The sequence below is a fragment of the Chionomys nivalis genome, chromosome 15, assembly GCF_950005125.1.
Source record: "Chionomys nivalis chromosome 15, mChiNiv1.1, whole genome shotgun sequence".
Taxonomy (NCBI): Eukaryota; Metazoa; Chordata; class Mammalia; order Rodentia; family Cricetidae; genus Chionomys; species Chionomys nivalis.
In genome coordinates, this window is record NC_080100.1 from 33611463 (window position 1) to 33629679 (window position 18217).

Below are 18217 nucleotides of genomic sequence, written 5' to 3' on the forward strand. Positions count from 1 at the left end.
CTGACATCCCACATTCTCCTGGTGCATGTCTGTGGGCACAGGACCTGCAAGCCTCCTACAGTGTCATGTATTCTAAACGAGTCTCTGATTGACATTTTAATTAAATCAAACTAGTAAAACTGCTCATTTTTATTAGTTGCTGAATAAAAAAGTTAAATTGAAATGAAAATAGCCATTGATTGAACATAGATGAGATGCAATGGAAACATGAAAATTTATTTAGTAACTGCCTGACTCAGATCAACATGGAAGACAAGGGCTTTATTCAGTCTCTCTCCAGAGGCAGACCAGGCTCTGATCCGGAAAGAGCGACGAAGAGCATCTCTTCACTGTCTGGAGGACAGAGCGACCTTCACTCATGGAAACACAGCAGCTTGCAAAGCCCATGTCAAAGGATGCCAAGTAGTCGAATGGCAGCTTCAGAGCATCCTCAGAAAGCCCAGGGCTTTAGCTCCATCAATACACGGGGAATGCCGACGACTGATAAACTTCAGAAGCCTCAGTTATCTGAAAATGGCCCCATCCCTTGAAAGCACTCATGTAGCCAAACTATAAATGACAGAGGAGGAAACGCCTGCCGTCCAGCCAACAATACCTCATTTGCTGAGCGTGCGTGTCAGGCCCTGTGCCGCGTGGGCATGGGCACTGCTGTCATGAGACCCTGTAACATACAGGTTATCAGTTTCCCCCTCAGGATTTTGGAAAAGGTGGAAAGGTGGCAAAAACAAGGGTGGCAATAACAGCTTTTTTTCTAGGGTTCTCTGAAACTCTATAAGAGATAATCCTTAAAAGAGACCTAGTAAATGCCAGTTTTCCTTCTCTTTCCCTTCTTGGGTAAAATTCCTTCTTAGGTAAACAGAGCAAGACCTCCCTGTGAATGTCCAATGAGTTAATGTCACAGGAAGGCAAGTTTTGTGCACAGCCCCTTGGTCTGATTGAGGTTCCTGTTAAGCAGGAAGGGCAGAGTGTGAGGTTATCTATTCTCTATCCAACAGAAACTAGCTAAAGACACACCTTGTCTCTGCAGCCTTGGATGGAAGAGTGAGAAGTCACAGACAGGGCCCAGAAGTGCTGACTACCTCCACCCCTGACTCTCTGTGGAGCTCAGATGAGGCCATCCAAGTTCCCTGGGCCCCATTGCCAAGTTCCCACAAGTTGTCAGTGAGTATCTTCCAATTTTAATCATCCCCAAAATAGGCCAGGCAGTCATTCCTCTCACCTACACACACACACACACACACACACGCACAAGGCTCCACCCCAGTGTGGGCTTTTGCACTCCCACACACATCCACCACACACATATGCACACGTGCATTCTCAGCCCCACGGGCATACACTCGCCCACAAATTAGGGGCTTCTTTACATCCTGCAGGCAATTGCTCAGGAAATCCTGTTCTGGTCACCCTTTACCTCACATACCGCTATTATTTTCCATTCTAGCACTCAACTGTTTTCTTTTATGATATTTAACAACTTAAAATTCTTACATATATATAAAACTTCTTCCTCACTAGGAGCTGGGAGCCATAATGGCACTGCTAAGTTTCACACTTTCGCTTCTTGTCCTTGGCATCTAACATCCTATCTGGAACATACGCACATTCAGTCGATACTTGTGTGACTGTTTAATCATTATGATTTTAATAACTTTCCCCAATAGTCAATTCACTACTCTGCTACGTGGGAGTAGATCTGCACATTCAAACGCACATAGAAACATGCACTGACATTGTGGAAAATATCGATTCACCAAGCTCTACATATTTCCCAAAGGTTTCCCTACATGAAATTTTAAATTAAAGTTATTAACACCTCTACCATTCCATCCGGAGACTTTGAGGGTTACAAAGATCTTAAAGGCCTGAATCACAGGCATGACCTTTCCAGGCTTCACATAGAAGGTCTAGTTTTATCACTGGCTACGAAAATGGGCAAAACTGTTCTCTTTACGGAGGCAGGCTGCTCCACTCACACTGTGCAATGGCCCCCTTGCATATCGTACTAAACCGGCATTGGCTACAGGTTTATCCCTGAAGTTAAAGTATCTTAGTGTTTTTGCTGCTGAGCAAGGACATTCCTGAGAGAATTTGTTTGTAGTCGTTTGTGTTTCCTGAGAGCTCCTGGCAGTGAAGAACGTGGTAGTACCAGAGCAGTTTGGGTAACTGCACTGGTGTGTTCTAAAGCCCTGGAATTTTGAACCACCAGTGATTTTGTACAATCAGTACAGTTGTCAACATAAGAGCCAAAGGCCATCGTCTTATTATTATGGAAATAGCTTGGAGAGATTGCTCAGTGGTTACAGGGCTTGTAGCACAGGCATGAGGACCCAAGTCCAGGTCCCAGAAATTCCCATAAATGCCAGGTGGGTAACATGGCCCACTTGTAAGTCCAGCTTCAAAAGATGGAGACAGGGGCTTCCTAGAGCAAACTGGTTGGTAGTCAGAGGCTACCCATTCGTTTCCCAGCCGCCCAGACCCGAAATAATCACACACACACACACACACACACACACACAAAACTGTATTAATTTTCAATACTGTTTGGCCAATAGCTTAAGCTTATTTCTAGCTAGCTCTTATATGTTAAAATAACCCATTTCTATTATTTTATAGTTGAGCACGAGGCTCATGGTCTACTGGTAAGGTTCTGGCTGACTGGCTTTTTCCACTGCTACATGGCATCTCTCTGATTCTGTCTACTCTCTCTGTACATCTCTGTTTGGAGCTTTATTCTGCTAAGCCATCAGCCTAAAGCAGCTTCTTTTTTTAACCAATGGCAGAGGGGAATCCCACATCACTGGTTAGCAAGACTATCCATATCAGAGACTTCCTGATTTCATTGACAGACCCTACTTCAATGACTAAAGTGGAAGAATAGTCAAAGAAGATTTCTAACATCTGTCAGATCTTCACATGCTAGAATGAGTGCTTACACACACACACACACACACACACACACCCTGGAAAAGCAAGAAAATAGTTTGACCTCACAGACCCCTGAAAGGGACTCAGGATACCATACAAGTTTACAAATCACACATTTGAGGTCTACTGACTTGTAATATTACAGTAGGCTCACTCATAGAAGAATACATTAAATGTTCATAGAATGGAAAGAAAATTTGCACACAAAAGTTTTGAAATTTGTATCTCATTGTGAAAACCATATGGGAAAGAATTATTAGAAGAAAGTTAATGAATTCACATTTTTTCTTTTCTTTTCTTTCTTTCTTTTCTTTTTTTTTGGGGGGGTGTTGTTTTGTTTGTTTGCTTGCTTGCTTGTTTTTCGAAGCAGAGTTTCTCTGTAGCTTTGGAGCCTGTCCTGGAACTGGCTCTGTAGACCAGGCTAGCCTCGAACTCACAGAGATCCGCCTGCCTCTGCCTCCCAAGTGCTGGGATTAAAGGCATGTGCCACCACTGCCTGCACTCTTTCTTTCTTTCTTTCTTTCTTTCTTTCTTTCTTCTTTCTTTCTTTCTTTCTTTCTCTTTTTGTTTTGTTTTGTTTTTTGAGACAGGATTTCTCTATGTAGCTCTGACTGTCCTGGAACTCACTCTGTAGACCAGGCTGGCCTCAAACTCACAGAGATTCATCTGCCTCTGCCTCCTGAGTGCTGGGATTAAAGGCATGTACTACCATGACCAGCTTGAACTCACATTTTTCTATTTCAGTGAGATCACTGTGTTCAGGATGATACATAAATGACATTTTTCAACTTCAAAGTTTTTACAAAGCTATAGTAATCAAGACAAGTGGGACTAACATAAGAAAAGACCTACACATACATCTTGTGGAACTAAGACCTTAGAAATAAACCCTAACCTTTATTGTCAAATGACATTCAACAAGAAGTAAAATCAACTCTTTCAGGGAAAAATAGTCTCTTGAACAAACTAATGCTGGGATAATTGAACATTCACAAACAAAAGATGAAAATGATCCCTCCCTCAACCATGCACCCAATGTCACTCAAGTCAGGAGCTGGAGAAACAGCACAGCAGTTAGCAGCACACACGGCTCTTACAGAGGACCTGGTTCAGTGCTCAGCATCTCACAACTGCCTCCAGTTCCAGAAGACCCAATGTCCTCTTTTAGATACATAGACATACACATATACATACAATTATAAAGCTAATATAAATATTGAAAGAAAAAACTCAAAAGTATAACAAAAACATTAACAATGGGTTTAAATATTAGAACAAAGCAGATGACCACACTCAAGAAAGTGCAGATAGGGATGGACAGTGGTGGCACGCCTTTGGTCTCGGCACTCGGGAGGCAGAAGCAGGTGCATCTCTGTTGAGTTCAAGGCCACCGTGCTCTACAGAGAGAGTTCCAGAACAGCTAAGGCTACATAGACAAACCTGGAAGGAAGGAAGGAAGGAAGGAAGGAAGGAAGGAAGGAAGTAGGAAGGAAGGAAGGAAGGAAGGAAGGAAGGAAGGAAGGAAGGAAGAAGGAAAAGAAAAAAGAAGGAGGGAGGAAAGTAGGAGGGAAAGGAAGGGAGGAATGGAGGAATGGGGGGGGAGAGAGAGAGAGAGAGAGAGAGAGAGAGAGAGAGAGAGAGAGAAGGTAAATGGAAGCCCCTACAATCTTGGGTTAGTGGATGACTCTCTAAATATGACATCTAAGGCACAAGTGATAAAGAGGTCTGATTGGTGGAATTTCACCACAAAGAACTTTACACTTCAAAGTGCAGCTGCAAGAAAAAGAAGAGACAGTTACAGATGTGGAGAAAATATTCGCAAATCCTACTGACTATGAGGGACTTGTATTTGGAATAGTTGAAGAATGCTTCCTTCATTAATAAAAAGTAATTTTAAAACAGGCAAAGGATGTAAATCGACATTTCAGCAAAGACATATGAATGACACATGAGAAGCTCAACATCACTAGTCAAAGGAGAAATGCAAATAAAAACCGCAACGAGATGCTATTTCACACCCACTACAAAAGAAATTATCGAAAGAGTAACCATATTAGCAATGGTGCAGATAAGTTAGAGCCCTTGTTGTTTACTAGGGAAAGTCTAACGTGGTGCCTTCACTTCAGAAAAATCGCTTTAAAGTTCCTAAACAGCTAAACCCTCAGTTACTATGAAATTACTCAGTTACTTGGTAATGCACTAATGGCGCAGACCCTCAAAAAGTGAAAACAGGAGTTCACATTTAAAAACTACACACGTGTTCACAGTCACTCAAGAGTAGGAAGAGCCAAATACCTATCAACTAATGAATGAATAAACAAAGCCTGGTTTACCTATATAGTGAAATATTATTGGCAATAAAATACTGGCAGGCATTACAATATGAATTCTCAAAAGCATTGTACTAAGTGAAAACAATTAGTTGCAACCGCAACAACAACAACAAAAACCCCTTTATATTATATCATGATGCTTACTTGAAATGCCCAGAACAGACAAATCTATGGAGACAGAAAGTAGATTAGAGGGGACCTGATGGAGCATAAAGGGTTCGTGGGGAAAATAAAAATGTCTTACAGTCAGATTATAATGGTGACTATACAACTCTGGAAGAATGCATTAAATGAGGGACGTAACAGTGCATGAATTACACCTTACCAAGCAATTAAAAGCCAAACTAAATGGACAAACCATGACCAGTTATTTAGAGTCAGGGACCAACCCAGTCATAAACCATTTCTCATACCGGAGTGGAGGTGTGGAAAGAAAATACAACTCACACGGCTGGAGGGAGTTTCAGTAATCCTTTAATAAATTCTGAATTCACATCCTGAAAATCACCCAGTTTATTCTCCAAACAGCTTTTATATCAAAATATAAACTGAGGGGGAAGTTCATTAGCATTCTCTTTCCTAGGTTGTGGTGGTGGGGGGGATTACTTAGGTCATGTCTTTCCTATCTATGATTAGTTTGTCACATAGACTGAAAAACACCTCCTAAATAAAAGGAGCAGAATGACATTAGCATATCCTAACCACTTGCTTAGGGTGGCATCAGGCTGTCTCACTATCAAAAGGCTAGGTGACCACCTTCTGGGTGGCAGGTGCAAATTGTGCCTTGAAGGTCACTCAGAATTCTGACCACCAGGCAATGTAGGAATATAGGCCTGTGTAATTCGGCCCCTACAATTTAGAAACAAAATTAACACTGTCTCCTTTATCACTTGGTGCAAGTGTGACTTTGAAAAAAAAAAAGTGAGAAGAGAACTCTTCGCCAAAACCAGAAACATGGTGTCTCACTGCTGTTACTGAAAATGATAAACCCTGGTACACACTGAGATCTGAAAAAAAAAAGAACCACAGGTGTCTCAGCAGGGGTCCTTTCTAACATCACTCACTGGATCTGAAGTCACGAGAGTGTTAACTGTGGGGCTGTGTGGTTTAACACCAGTTGTCCTAGTGAAACATATGGCCATGGGCCTCACTGTCAAGACCACTTCCTCGGCTCAGACAGAGAGCTCAAGACATTCTTCTAGAAAGCGAGCCAGCAGTGTCCTCCCAAGACTGGACATGTGTTCGTCTGTTTTAGGAAAGCAACATATCCCAGTGTTGGGACGAAACAACCTCGCTTCTGCTTCCCTTTGAAACAGAGGCAGGAACTTCTGTTCGTAAATCTTCCTCTGCACCTCCACTTAGGTTTTTCTTATCAACCCTTAAAACCCAAGAAAATAGCTAAAAAGAAATGTGTCTGGTGACCAATTTTAGGACATTTTTTAAAAATTCCAAGTGTGTGTGTGTACATGTGTGTGCATATATGTGAAGAGATGGGAGATTGACCCTGGACATCTTCCTCAAGCACTTCCCACTATTCTTTGAGACAGGGTCCCTCACTAAACCTGCAGCTAGATCTCCCTGTCTTCCTTTCCAGTTCTGGATTACGGGCACCCACTGTTGCACCCAGACTGTTAGGTACATTCTGGGGGTCCATGCTTGAGTCCTCGTGTTTATATGACAAGCACTTGACCATCTGGTGCACCTCCCTGATACCTAAAACTCCACAGCCTCCTCCCCACCATGCTCCCCTTCCAGTCCCTCTCACTCATTCCCCTCCTCCCACCCCGCATTCCCCTCCACTTCAGCCTCCATCCAGAAAAGGGCAGGTCTCCTATGAGTGTCAGTAAAATGTAACATATCAAGTTGCAGTAAGACAAAGCACCTCCCTTTAAGGCTGGACCTATTAAGGCTGGACAAGGAGATCCAGTGTGAGAAGAAGGGTCCCAAAAGTCAGTAAAAGAGTCAGAGACCGCCCCTGTTCCTACTATTTCCTACTGTTAGGAGTCCCACAAGAGGACCGAGCTCCACAACTGTAGCATATATACAGAGGGCCTAGGTCAGTCTCATGCATGCTCCCTGGTTGTCTGTTCAGTCTCTGTGAGTCCCTATGAGCCCAGGTTAGTTGATTGTGTGTGAGCCTTACCATGGTGTCCTTGACCCATCTGGATGCTACACTCTTTCCTCCTCCTCCTCCTCCTCTTCCTCCTCCTCCTCCTCCTCTTCCTCCTCCTCCACAGGATTCCTGAAGTCCACCTAATGTTTGCCTGTAGGTCTCTGTACCTGCCTTCATCATTTAGTAGATGAGGCCTCTCTGATGACAATCTGGTCACAGGAGAGGCTAGTTCAGGCTGCTTATCCACTATTGCTAGGTGTCTAAACTGGGGTCCTCTCCATAGACTCCTGGAAGATTCCCCTGAGCCAGGCCTCCGTCCAACCCCCAAAATGCCCCCTCTCAGTACATACCCCCGAACCCCGTGCCTCCCCTATCTGATCGCTCATGTAAAACTCTGATTTTGAAGTTTTCAAAGGGCTTCTACTAATGGATACTGACAATAATATTGCTGGTGATGAGAATATTCCAACCGAATCATTTCTGGTCCCTTCTTATGAACTATATTCTAACAGCAACAAGGTTCCCTTCCCCTCGGCTATCAAGTAGGAGGACAGGGCCCTCCCCACCCCTCAGCATTCACACAAACATGCGCATCCTCCTCCCCATCCCCCAGCCCCGCCCCAGCCCTGATGAGGGATCACATCTGCTTTCTTCTTTAGTTTCATTTGCCAACTCTACACCTAGAAATTTGAAAGAGAAGAAATAAAACCACATCCTTTGTACTCTCATATATATGGTGGAAAGAAACAAACACAGAGTTCCCTGTTGATTGATGTGGGGAGAGCCGCAATGAAGACTTTCTGTGCTCCCCAGGTGTCTTCTCTTGCTGCTGTCCTTTTCCTTCTGCTAATTCCTGAAGGTAAGACAGGCTCACGCCATTTCCATCATAACCATTATAGAGTGGATTTTCGTGATGCCTTAACAATGGTGACTTATTTATAATATTTATTTATAATATTATTATAATAGTTATTTATAGAATACCCAAAGCTTGGGGGTGGTTAGCATTTGCCTTATAATCAAATTCATTTTAGAAGAAAAAATGTTTATTTGTAATTTCTTTCCAAAGATTAACAAAACCACCAATTGGTGGTGGCTGCCAATTTATAGCTTAAATTTTGCTTTAAAAGATAATGAGAAAATGAGCAAACAAATGAATGAAATGCCCTTGAGTTGGGAAATCAAGCTCTAACTTCAAGAAAGGAGGTAGTGGTGGGGCTTATGTTCTTCCTCCAAGATTATACAGACAGCTTTGAAAAGGTAAACTGAGTCAGAGCTAGACACTGGCAGAAGCCAATGAGGACTAGTAGGTGCGTCTCACTAGTTCTCTTTGTTAGTGTTTGCCTGACAAGTTTTCCGGACTCTGAGGAAGACCTCTCACTGATTCCTCGGGAGAGCTGTGGTATTTTCCCTTTGGCTGCTCCTTCCACTTAGTAAGTAGGAACCAATACTCCTGTCTGAGTGGATGCACCATGCACCCATGGGGATGCCATCGCATCTCTTGCTCTGACACTGGGAGAGCTTCTCCAGGTTCCCTGAAGAACTTGCTAGGAGAAAATGGGGGTAAAAAGGGGGAAATAGCTGGCAAACACAGAGGCAGCCATGATTTCTCCTAGGACCCATAAGCTTTTAGAGGTAGAAGTGGAGGGCAGGAATTCCAAAAGAAGTTCCAGAGGCAGCCTTATACCCGGCAATGAAGGGAATTTCAAAACAAGGTTGAAGATGTTTGGGAACGAAACTTGTCACGAGACCAGCACAGCACAGCCCACAGTCAGAGAGGACTCAGTGATATTAAATCGCCCAAACCATGAGATTAAAGCAGATTTTCTTTTTCTCTCTTTCTTTCTAATCGAATTTTGTCTTTTTAAATCCAATTATATATATTCTTCAAGGGAAAGCATAAAAGCAGCTTTTTTTCCTATTACACTTTGTTTTCTGTGTTTAGAAAGAGCTGTGTGGACCCAAAAAGGGAAGAAACAAGAAAGCAATGCTTCGTATTTGGGACTAGTCGGAATAATCCGGAAGACTTTTTAAACACAGAGTCTGAACATTACAGAGCTCCTGCCTCAAGCATTCTCCTAAATCTGATTCTAAATGGGGGCGCTTTGGTGGTCTTTAGACTCTTTCCCCTGCTCTCACCCCTACCACAATCCTTTTCAAGTCTGGCCTTGTGCTCAGGTGTGTACTCAGACACAGAGCTTTACCAAAGAGAATGCTCTCGAATTCACCATCCCTGCTGTCCACAGACACTCCTTTGTAGTCTAGCTTTGTAAGAGTCACCCCAAGGAAACTTGGGATGAAGCCAAACTCTTTTGGTTCTGTCCAAGTCTATTTCTAGAGCCTGAAATTCTGCCTTCCCTATTCCCTTACGGAAAGTGGATTGTATACCTTCTTTCCCTGACTCTCGCCCTCCTCAACCTAATAAGAAGCTCCAGGTCTATCACTGATCCTTGTGGATTTGGCAATTAGTTTGACTTATTTGTAGAATAAAAAGTGTTGATTCCCTACTCAAGAAACCATAACTCTCGGCCAACAGTCAGAAGGGTTTTAGGAGAATGCACGAATATCTTGTGTAGAAGTTGAAAAAAATGGAAACTCTGCCACAAGGACACAAGAGCCTCTCCACTGTCATGCGCACTCACCTTGTGCCTATGTGTGTCTCTGTCTTCTAACTGTGTCTACCATCCTGGTCCAGCTCATGCAAGTTTGAATAAGGTAGATTATATAGCTATAGCACCTCTACTCCTTTTCTCTCTACTCCTTATAGCTCATTTGGAAAGAGTTTAAACTAAAGCATGTTTTGTCCGAAGATTGAAGCAGAACCTCAGGTGTGAGCAGTGTTGTTCTCTCCACTGGCAAATGAGAGTAGTGCTCTTCATACCTGAAATCTCACCAAATGAGCTAAGTCTTCACTGATACAAGGGGTCTCAGATACAAGGCAGTAGCATCAATTTGTATACTGTGTTTTTGCAAGGCCACTGAGTGGAAGGGGAACGTGACAAGCTTCTGCAATCCATTCCCATTCCTCTTCTCCAGTTAATACTCATCCAGAAGGGAGTAGGGACAGTGAAGACTACATCGACGCCAGCAACTCCCCCAGAACTGGTTAGCGCTATTAACCACTGCACAGCTCTCTGCCCTTGGCAAAGCCTGAGCTCTGAAGCTACAACTATAACAGATTTCCAGCAGAATGGTTCCTGGAACACCAGTGATGGACCTCTATGGATGTGACAGCAGGAGGTCCAAAGGGCCAAGACATAGGGTCAGACATCAGAAGGTGTGCATAGAGGAAAAGAGGAGGGTAAACCTGGGTGATACCAAATTTCCACCAAATTCAAAAGGCATGCCTTGTCCCAGAAATATGGCTTTCCTGAGGAGCTATTTGGAGTGGGCACTGACCTGAGTTGCCTTTTTCTATTGACCAGGTGGCTGTGTCAGAATCATTGGAGGAGATACAGTGGTTCCTCATTCAAGACCTTACATGGTCCTACTTAAACTTGGTAAAAAAGGCATCTGTGGTGGTGCTTTGGTTGCGAAAGACTGGGTGTTGACTGCTGCCCATTGTATCATGTAAGTTTTTTGGGTTAAAGTTTTGTAGAAATATTCTAATGAGGAGAAACAATAACAATAAAAAGGCCACATCTCGCTAATACATGGGAAAGTCATTAATTTTGTCATATATAAGTGAAGTCTTTGGCAAGTCGCATTGATCTGAAAGGAAGTGAAGCCCAGATTTGTCACAAGGAGCCAAGTCAATGAGAACATAGTGTCTGAGAGCTCTGTCTGAAGGTCCCCACTAAAAAGTAAAAAGAAAAACAGAGATCATAGGCTTGGAGGGCAGAGGAAGGTAGAAGTGGACCTGGGAGGAAGTAGGGGGAGGAACAGGAATGAATGCATATGATCAAAATATATCACATAAGAGATATTTTTAAAGAAAAGAAAGATAATAAATGGGTTTATTAAGTGGAACTAAAATCACTTTGGCTATTTTATATGGGAGGAGTACTCCCAAGAATGAATAAGCTAGTGAACTGGGATAAGGCAGAAATACCAGTGGGCCACTAGACCCCTGACCCTATGTGGGTCATTACACAGTGCCCATCTCTCCAGTTTCTCTAGAGCATATTCCATTTGCTGGGTGAAGCCCATGTGGAGAAGGGTTTCTGGTCCTTCCCTGCCAAATGGCTTCTTTCATCTCCAGTGCCTATGATCCTGCCACAACGCTACATGGGCAACTACATGAAGCTAACTAAAATTGCAAATTTACTTCTTTGGTCATGCACCAAAGTCCTAGTGGCTACATGTGGCTTGTGGCTATTGGCCATGAAATTTATAGAGCATGGTATTATCAGAGCATGCTCTGGAATGTACAGTCATGATGTCTTATGTGAGACCAGCCTCAGCTGGTACCGTGGAGAAAAGGCAATGTGAGGATTGCTCGGTTTGGTGTATAATGGGCTGTGAATGACAAGAACCATAAGCATAAACACATTGGGAAATATCTGCACCCTGTGTGGCATGCACGTGGGATCCCTGGCTAAGCCCTCTGCTTCTGGAAGCTTTCCTGAAATTTCTCTCTTACAAAGAGATCTGCCGGGAGCTGCTTCCCAGACACCAGCTGCCTTTGTTTCCTGCCTCTAGATCTCCTGGGAGCTTTCCTTTTTGGGGATTTGCAGCCTAATCCTCTACCACAGCTAAGAGTAGAAACAAACCTAAGATTTGGATTTGCTGCCATGAACTTCTTCATTTGATTTTTCCTTAAACCTCAGATATCTTGTTATAAATAAGCTGTTGGAGACAACAAGTGTGATGGTTCAAACATCATTTGTCCCCTCAAAAGTTCATTTGCTGGAAGTTTGGTCCTTAGGGTAACCACACTGAGAGGTGATTGGAACCCTTCATAGATCATGGGGGCTCCATTTTGGTGACAGGGTGAATGTAGGCTTCAGAGTTAGTCAGTTGCCATGAAGGGTAGCTTGATATAAATCAAGCTCAGTTTCTGGTCACTCTTGCTTCCTCTGTCACTCAGGTGATCCTCTTCACACATCCTTATCCCTCCTACTTTTCTAACATGAGCTGATATGTCCTAAGTCCCTCATGAGAAGCCCAACAGATGCTGACACCGAGCTCTTGAACTCCGAAACTGTGAGCCAAAGGAAACCTCCGTTATTTATAACACATCCAGCCACAGGTGTTTTGTTAAAGCTTTATAAATATAAGACAGAAATGATAACAGATTCATAAAAATCTTACCCTACAAGGCAGAGATATTCTTCCAAGCTACAAAATTTCTCCAAAATCAGCATTTACATCAATGGCATATTGAAACTGTTCAACACATTATACAATCAGCTCCTGATTAAACTAATAACTAATATTGTATCTATTACAGGAAAAAGAGTGGCCAGGTCATTCTGGGAGCTCACTCAAAAGACAAGGATGAGCCAGAAAAACAGATATTATCCATCAAGGAAGCATTTCCGTATCCATGCTTTGACAACCACACACATGAGGGTGATCTGCAGCTTTTGTGGGTATGTACCTTCGGTGGTCTGTTTCAGTCACAGAACCTTTGAAAGTCTCGCCACATAGACGAACGTATGCTCCTAGTTCCCCACCTGGTACAAACAAGGGAGCCCCACAGGGAGAGGTAAGAAGTTCAAACATTAATATTCATTGCAGTCGGCATTTTCATTGGGCCACTAACCAGCTCCCAAATAAAGACATGGAGACTTATTATTAATTATGAATACTCAGCCTTAGCTTATGCTTGTCCCACTAGCTCTTCTAAGTTAATTTAACCTGTTTCTCTTCATCTACATTTTGCCTCTACATTTTGCCTCGGGGCTTTTTACCTTTCTTTCATTCTGTATTCCTACTTTCCTGCTTCCTCTATGTCTGTATGGCTGACCTCTGGCATCTCCCTGGTGTCTCTTTTTCTTTTTCACTAGAGTCCAAATTCCTCCTCCTACTTACTCTCTCTTCCCAGAAGTCCCACCTATACCTCCTCCCTCGCTGTTGGCTGTTCAAGTTTTTATTAGACCAATCGGGTATGTTAGGCAGGCAAGGTAAAACAGCAACACATCTTTGCATAGCTAAACAAATATTCTGCAACAACTTGTCTCATACTCTTAACTGTTTATGTTTGTCTTCCTACAGCTAAACAAAAAAGCAACCATTAACAAAAATGTGGCTATCCTTGCCCTGCCTGAAAAGGGGGATGATGTGAAACCAGGAACCAGATGCCAAGTTGCAGGATGGGGGAGAGTTAATAATAAATCACCTCCCTCTGAAACTCTGAGAGAAGTCAACATTACTGTCATAGACAGAAAAATCTGCAATGATAAAAAGCACTACAATTTTAATCCTGTAATTGGACTAAATATGATTTGTGCAGGGAGCCTCCATGGTGGAAAGGACTCATGCGAAGTAAGTGAGAGTGTGTTAGCTATTGGAGCAAGGCACATGAGTGTGAGTGGTGTGAGGTTAAGCTTGGTCTCATCAGGGCATTGGCTTCTACAGTTTCCTACTCTGTTGAGACAGGGAGTCTCACTGTATAGCTCTGGCTGTCCTGGAACTCACTACATAGATCAGGCTGGACTGGAACGTGCAGAGATCCGCCTGCCTGTTTCTCCCAAGTGCTGGAATTAAAGATTAAAGGCCTGTAGCACCACATCCAGCCTTCTACTGTGCTTTCTGAAATTGGATAAGATCTAGGTGAATATAATCCCAGAGAACCTAGACAACAATGAGGACCCTAAGATCCATGGATCTAATCTACATGGGAAGTAGAAAAAGACAAGATCTCCTAAGTAAATTGGGAGCATGGGGACCATGGGAGAGGGTTGGTGGGGAGGGGAAGGGCAGGGAGGAGAGTGGAGAAAAATGCAGAGCTCAATAAAATCCGTTTAAAAAAAGATCTAGGTGAATAAAATTCCAAATTCTCAGTTCCAAAGAGTCAGTAAAAGTAATAATCCACTACTAGAAAAGGACCATGGGTGACCTACTGCATTGCCTTTGTTTCACAGATTAGGAAACAAAGCAAATAAAACACTTAGAAGAAATGGCGGGGTATTTCTCGGTCTTCACGTTGCCATATACAGAGACTAACAAGATACATAAAATTCTAAAGAGCTGTCTTTCTTACTTCACCATAACCCCAAAAAAGCTAAACTACCTTTGATGTGGACATGTTTAAAATGTCAGCCACTCCCAAACCTAGCCAGGAACCTGGGACTAGAGTAAACAATTCTAGGCATGACCCTCACCAGAGACTGTATAAGCCTTCCTCCCAGTGTCCCCAAAAACATGAGGGACAGGGCCTGATTAAAGACAAGAATTAAAAAGAATACTTTGCAAATTTTTTAACCCTCAGTTCTAACTTGTTGGTTCTCGCCTTTCCCCAAGACTCCAAAGAATCTCCTGAGGTGAGGACAGTGTGTCTATCATCAAGGTAGGAGTCAGAGAAACTAAGCCTTGCCTTCAGGACCGTGGTTGGCCAATACCAAGAAGAAATAGCATCTGTCCTTAACACCTTTCTTCTTTTTACTTGACCCTCCCCTACTCACTGCCTCCCATGCCCTCCACTTAAGGCACCCAGGAACCTGACTTTTCCTCTTGGGGAATCTCATACAATACCCTGTGGCCACAGCAGCATCCCAGTACGTCCCTCCCCTGGGATCAGGCCCTGTACCCACAGAGGCTCAGCAGTGTTTCCCTGTTTTCTCAGTGCCCTAGGCTGGCTGCTGAGGAATCCAGTCTACCAGGCTGAATCTACACATTCCCGGTGCTATAATAGGGAATGTATCTCAGCAGAGATGGCCACAGTTCTCATGTGATCCATTATTTCATACAGATATCAAACCAGCCTTTCTCTGAAAGGGGGAATTTGGTTTTCTTTCTTTGGGAAAATAGTTATCTGTGAGAGGAACCAGAAAACATGACAGTTACTCTTTACCTAAATGTATTATCTTTCTTTGCCTTTCACTCTTTGTTGAAAAATTGATCAAGACGGATAGCTTTCTGAAAAAAGGCAACTAATCTTAAAATCAGTAGCTGAAATATATAATACAACTTTCCTTTCAGTTTTCAATAATCTATAAATATTAAAATATTACTAAGTGTCCTGGTGTTTTAAGCAATAATTTTCAGTGAAGTCTGGGCGCTTCATACTAAGTGCTACAGAACTTCTTCATAACCAAAAGCTAATCTCACCTCATTCCGCCCTCTTCTTTCCCCAGGGAGATTCTGGAAGCCCTCTGGTGTGTGGTGGTATTTTCCGAGGCATCACAGCCTTTGGCCTTAGTGGGAAATGTGGAGTTCGCCAAGGGCCTGGCGTCTATACTTCTCTCTCACAGAAGCATCTCTCTTGGATAAAGAAGACTATGAAGGGCGCAGTTTAGATGCATAAATTTCATTTCATCTGCTGTCACATCTGCATCATCAATAAAATCAATTGAATGACTGCATGCTCTTCTCTCTTGCAATGCTCTTGGTCAGCTCTCCATCTGCAAAACCAAGAGTCGGAAGGCAATGACATAGATGATGCAGGAGGGAGATTAGAAAACCAGGGCCACTGGTGTCCTCTGTGTGTCCAGGGACAGAGTAATTTCTCCCTGGAGAATGTACTTTGCTCTCAGCAGATCTATCTGACAGCAAGCATACTGAAGGGTTCAGGCATTCTGAACTGATCCAGCATGTGGGAATGAGAAGGGAAAAGCCTAGCTCCTACTGCTACACCTCCACACCACTATTCTTGTTTATATGCAAGAACTGCGGGGACAGATATCAGAAATGACTCAAGGGTGGGTTCCCTAGGCTTTGCTTCTTGGCCTTTGAGCTAAGATGACCCATAACACCAAAGGCTGAAGTTGAACAGAATTAGAGTTCTAGGTGATATAAATGAAATGCCTGGCCAGCCAAGAAAAGGACATAGCAGAAAGTCAGCCTGTTCCTTGGTAGTTTTCATTTCAGCCTTGGATTATCTACGTGATCTCTTGATTCCCTTGTCGATGATCTCTTGATTCCCCTTGTCTGTGAGTTTTGTCTGTCACCAACATGGCAGTCACAGTGTTTGGCATGCTCTCATAGAGTAGTGAACTGTGATCAAAACATTTTCTTGAAAAACAAAATGCCCCATGTTTGCTCGGCATTTTTAATTTAGTGGACAGTCATCATCCCAGCGGCCATATTGAGGTGGGATCATGGGAACAAATTCCTTCAATTTCCACTAGAAATATTTATCTGTATGTAATTATGCATGTATGTATGTATGCAGATACATACACAGTTCCTGTCCAATCTAAAAACATATGCTAAGAGTCAACTCTTGAAGCCAATGAAGAAGCAAAACTCAAGCTGATTAAAACACTAGTCACAGGCTTTCAGGGACGGTTGCCCAGCAGACTCACCAGCCTATCCAGAATCACCATTGCCCAGGACCCCACCTCTAGAGAGTCAATTAATATTGCTGAAACCCAGAACATGGGGTTCCTTACATTAGCACCCCAATAAGGTTGATAACGACCAAAAATCAGACTTCCTGAACTACAAAGTGAGGTTTCTAGTAGAGGGGTTCTGAGCTGATACTTTTGACATGTCATGATCTTTAATATGAATTTAGGATTTTAATTACAAATAAATAGACTATTCTCTACTGAACTCCATTTTTTTGAAACCAGATCATTTATTTTATGACTGCTTGAAGTCCCTAAGATGAATTTGATGCTGTAACAACTGCCCTCTCGGGTTAGCTATTTGTTAATCTTCATACAATCCATGTCTGAATCTCCAATAGACAATCTTTAGGTGCCTCATCCACCCAGTTCCAATAGTGTTTCTTCTCTTAGCCTGGGATAGTGTGCCAGCTATACTTTCTGTTACTCTTGGCCGGGTAGCCGCAGTTGCCATAGGTAGACTTCTGAAGGTGATAGGCCTTAGAGCCATAGCGGTGGCACAGCGTGTGTGTCTTCTTAAGACACTTTCCAAAGGATGGCATTCCTTTCATTGTCTTGCTTCTGCTGCCGAGGCCAAACATACAGGAAAACCTATGTTCCATTTTTTAAACTGTTGACTCAAATCCTCATGCATTGCTAGTTGAAGAACAAATGTGCCTTTCTTCTTGAAAAAGTTGATGGTATCTATTGGAGATGAATCTGTTTAATATTTTATAATCTAGCAACTCCACTCGAGTATATACCAAACTAAAATGAGTGTTTTGTCCACCAAAGATATATTCGGTAATGTACATACCAGATTAAGTCTAAAACCCAAAACTGTAAATAATGTAAATATCCATTTCTGATAAGATAAACAAGTTTATATTCATACGGCAAGATAGACAGCAGTGAAACGAACACTGTAGTCTCATGTAACACACATGTTATTGCATGATTCCACCTAGCTGAAGATAGGCACAAGTAATAACCAGTCCATCATGACATAAATCAGAATATAGAGGCTGTTCGCTGACAGTATGCAACCAGGAATGTTCATACCTTAAACTGGATAGAGATTACTGTTATCTATTCATGAACTAAAAAATTTATCCAGCTATCCAATAATGATTGATATACATGAAGCTTTGTGTTACAAAAACCAGTTGTAATCAAAGGTTCTATTTTGTGTGTTATATAGACTTTTTCTGATTTCTTTATAAAAATCGTATCCCAAACTTTCTGCTAAAGATATAGATATACATTGACATTTTTCTCAAATGAGGCCCCTTTGCTCACATACCAATATTAATTGTAGAAATGACCGCTGATCATGGCAGTGTCATGAGAGAGTTAAAACAGAAAACCTGAAATAGAATGATGGAGGACACTTGAAACTGTTTAATGTG

General features: G+C 42.6%; 1 protein-coding gene across 1 annotated transcript; it reads left to right on the top strand.

Annotated features, from left to right (window-relative positions):
• Nucleotides 1-8155: 8155 nt before the first annotated feature.
• On the top strand, nt 8156-15796 carry LOC130887579 (granzyme A-like). Its single transcript, XM_057790091.1, has 5 exons — nt 8156-8233; nt 10800-10944; nt 12767-12908; nt 13534-13803; nt 15615-15796. The coding sequence occupies exons 1-5, from the start codon at nt 8164-8166 to the stop codon at nt 15774-15776; spliced, it is 789 nt and encodes a 262-aa protein (XP_057646074.1). The 5' UTR covers nt 8156-8163; the 3' UTR covers nt 15777-15796.
• Nucleotides 15797-18217: the final 2421 nt, after the last annotated feature.

Coding starts and splice junctions, on each gene's coding strand:
- LOC130887579 (XM_057790091.1), top strand. CDS start 8,164: ATGAAGACTTTCTGTGCTCCCCAGGTGTCTTCTCTTGCTGCTGTCCTT. Junction 8,234..10,799: donor CCTTCTGCTAATTCCTGAAG/GTAAGACAGGCT, acceptor TCTATTGACCAG/GTGGCTGTGTCAGAATCATT. Junction 13,804..15,614: donor GTGGAAAGGACTCATGCGAA/GTAAGTGAGAGT, acceptor TTCTTTCCCCAG/GGAGATTCTGGAAGCCCTCT.